Source organism: Diaphorina citri, unplaced genomic scaffold (genome assembly GCF_000475195.1).
Source record: "Diaphorina citri unplaced genomic scaffold, Diaci psyllid genome assembly version 1.1 scaffold2594, whole genome shotgun sequence".
Taxonomy (NCBI): domain Eukaryota; kingdom Metazoa; phylum Arthropoda; class Insecta; order Hemiptera; family Psyllidae; genus Diaphorina; species Diaphorina citri.
In genome coordinates this window covers 1-2,653 of record NW_007380012.1, presented here as the reverse complement: position 1 = coordinate 2,653, position 2,653 = coordinate 1, and the positions used below count along the sequence as shown (strand labels likewise).

At 41.8% G+C, this 2,653-nt stretch overlaps 1 protein-coding gene across 1 annotated transcript in view; it reads right to left on the bottom strand.

The window, feature by feature from the left end:
- Positions 1-2,367, bottom strand: part of LOC103519182 — a 10,804-nt gene extending 8,437 nt beyond the window's left edge. The window contains exon 1 of the mRNA XM_008484267.3: positions 2,249-2,367. Coding sequence (XP_008482489.1) covers positions 2,249-2,296 — 48 coding nt within the window. The 5' untranslated portion in view covers positions 2,297-2,367. The remainder of the gene's footprint in view (positions 1-2,248) is intronic.
- Positions 2,368-2,653: the final 286 nt, after the last annotated feature.

Sequence of the window (2,653 nt, the reverse complement as noted above, 5' to 3'; positions counted from 1 at the left end):
CTTATAAGGATGGTTAAGTCGACAAGCATCAACAACAGCAGACATAGCAGCTACTCAACGTAGCCGCGCGGTTATCCATGTAGCAGAATCACCCAACCTAATACGCAATGCGGTGAGACGCACATTACTTACGCTGGACAGCGGTCATCCGGAACCTATATCAGCTAGAGAAGCTTGACGCCTTTAGCCAGCCCGTCGTAGCGCGGAAACGTAGACTAGTAGAGTATACATTTCTCTAGTTGAATATCTAACAACTAGGCAGATTGTACGGGTACCACATTTCCGGCATGGACATGTTTTATTATGAACTTGGTTTAAAAATACCGAGGGATCACACCCCTCTTCATCTGTATCTCTGTAGCACCTACTACACATTTTGTTATATAAGGAGTCCCTTTTGAAAAAGCACGTAACCTCGGAAATCCAGCGCCCGAAGTGTGGGGAACCCCCGTACAATGTTTGGTAAATATAGATTGGTCATGATTTCTCCGCGCACCCCATCCCGGGAATATTCCTTTTATGGTCTAGGTGTTGCAATTAAGAGAAGGATTTTGCGGGAAAATCTAAACCGATCCTGAGATATGATCCAATTTTTGATCGCTAAATCTCATAAGAACATACGCAGAGTGCAGAGGACTGCGGGAGAGAAAACCGTTTCCGCTCTCGACCAAGCATTTTTTGAGTTTTCGTTTATGTTTTTAGTTTTTAGTTTGATAACTATGCAGCTAATAGGGATGCGCGCAGCCGCGACCGTATTTTTTATTTATTTTCCACAAGTTCGGCCATTGCCTTTCCACAAGTGTGGCCATGCTCGGGCATGAACTAGCGAGGATTCCGGAGCGAAGCGACGGAATTCAGCTAGTAATAACTAAATACGGAGCAAAATATATACTACTAGCTGTAGCTACAGCCCATAACGTATAACTGTGGAACACGAATGATATTACCTACCTAGCTGTAGCTACAGCCCTAACTATAACTGTTGAACTCGTTGATAAAAACTGGTAATATTAGGGTTGGTAGGAGTTCTACCCATTATAGTACCTATGTTATACCTTTTCAGGTCGTTAGATCCATCCAACCCTGCTGAACTGACACTGTTAACGATCACAACACCAAGCCCCATCACGATGCACGCAAAATCAACACGACGGGACTCGCCCACAAGCAAAACCCATGCGAACACCGGCCTAAAATTCGCAGAGTTCACGTGGTTTACGCCGCGTGAAATATACATATATCGGCTTGCATACAGCTCGTTCAGTGTTATACACTCGGTCCGGAGCCTATCAATATCTCGATGCAAACACCTACAAAAACAACTAAATGGATGTGAACACGATTGGTCGGTGTTAACGCGACTAGCTGGTCAATATCTATGGGTTGGGAAGATCAAATCTCCATTCTATTAAGTCCCTAGCGATATTGTACTTTCAGTGTTAGAACTTGCGCTACTCCGCTGCGTAGCTACTTGCAAATTCCATATAATCCCAGCGTTGATGAGTCAAATCCTGGATCCCGCGGGATTCAAAAGCCTGTCGAGTACCTAGGATATATCATGTAGACTCGGCTCCGTGTAAACTTGCAAATCCCCAATCCCACTGGCACACACTGAGTATACAACAAGCACATAGGGTCCCAAACGGCCTAAACATTTTGTTAAACTATCACCATCACCAAATCATGTTAAAAGCCGACTTTATAAGAAGAGAAATACGTAACTTTTTATAAAATTCAAGGTCCAAAGGGGCCCTTTGAGGGCCCCTTTGCCTATGAAAAGCACATCTGCACACCCACGAGAAAAGAATCGAACTCAACCAACAAAATCGGTCTCCAGTAGTTTAGGTTGGTAGAGCAGGGTCAACGTTCAAAGAACGAAGCAGCAGAAAATGATAAAAAATTCGACGTTTTTCAAAGTCAAGTATCTCCGACTTGTCTTAACCGATTAGAATGATTTTTTTTAACTTGTTCTACTTTCGTGCCCCAACCACACCACACATTTCAATCCGTTTTCTTCCATCATTTGTAGTTGTCCCTCTACAACTACCTGAAAACGGCTACTTTCCCTGTCGCGTATAATATCTCTAGTAGCGCGGTCAAACTTTCTTGACTAGGCGGGGCGGAGCGCTACCGCGCTCCTTAATTAGAGTAAATGAACGTAAACACCCTTGATTAATTGGAATTTCACACATTTTATTCTTTATTTTCCCAAAATTACAAAAATCTAAAAAATCTCATCATAACCTACCTGAACATAGACACACAGAGCAGCGAGTATAACCAGTTTGAAAGCCATGATGTCCCGAAGTTTCACTTAGATAATCACAGGTACGAACTTTAATCAGACACTAACTCAGAAATGACCACTCTTCTCCGTTTTTATATGGGGTCTCCCACTCTTGTCTCTACTGACAGAGAATAATCCGGTTTAAGCAGTTTTATTTATTTATTTACTGACACAAACGGGCGGACCCTTTACTATCTATATATTTATAAATTTCCCTAGCTCTAACTACACCTAACAAACCTAGTGATTAGAGAAAATCAGTACCTATGTACCTACCTAATTTGTTTAAATATTCAGTTTATTATTATTCTTGATTTGATTTTTTGATTTTACTTTCATGTAATGATTTAAAATCAAGACTAGAGC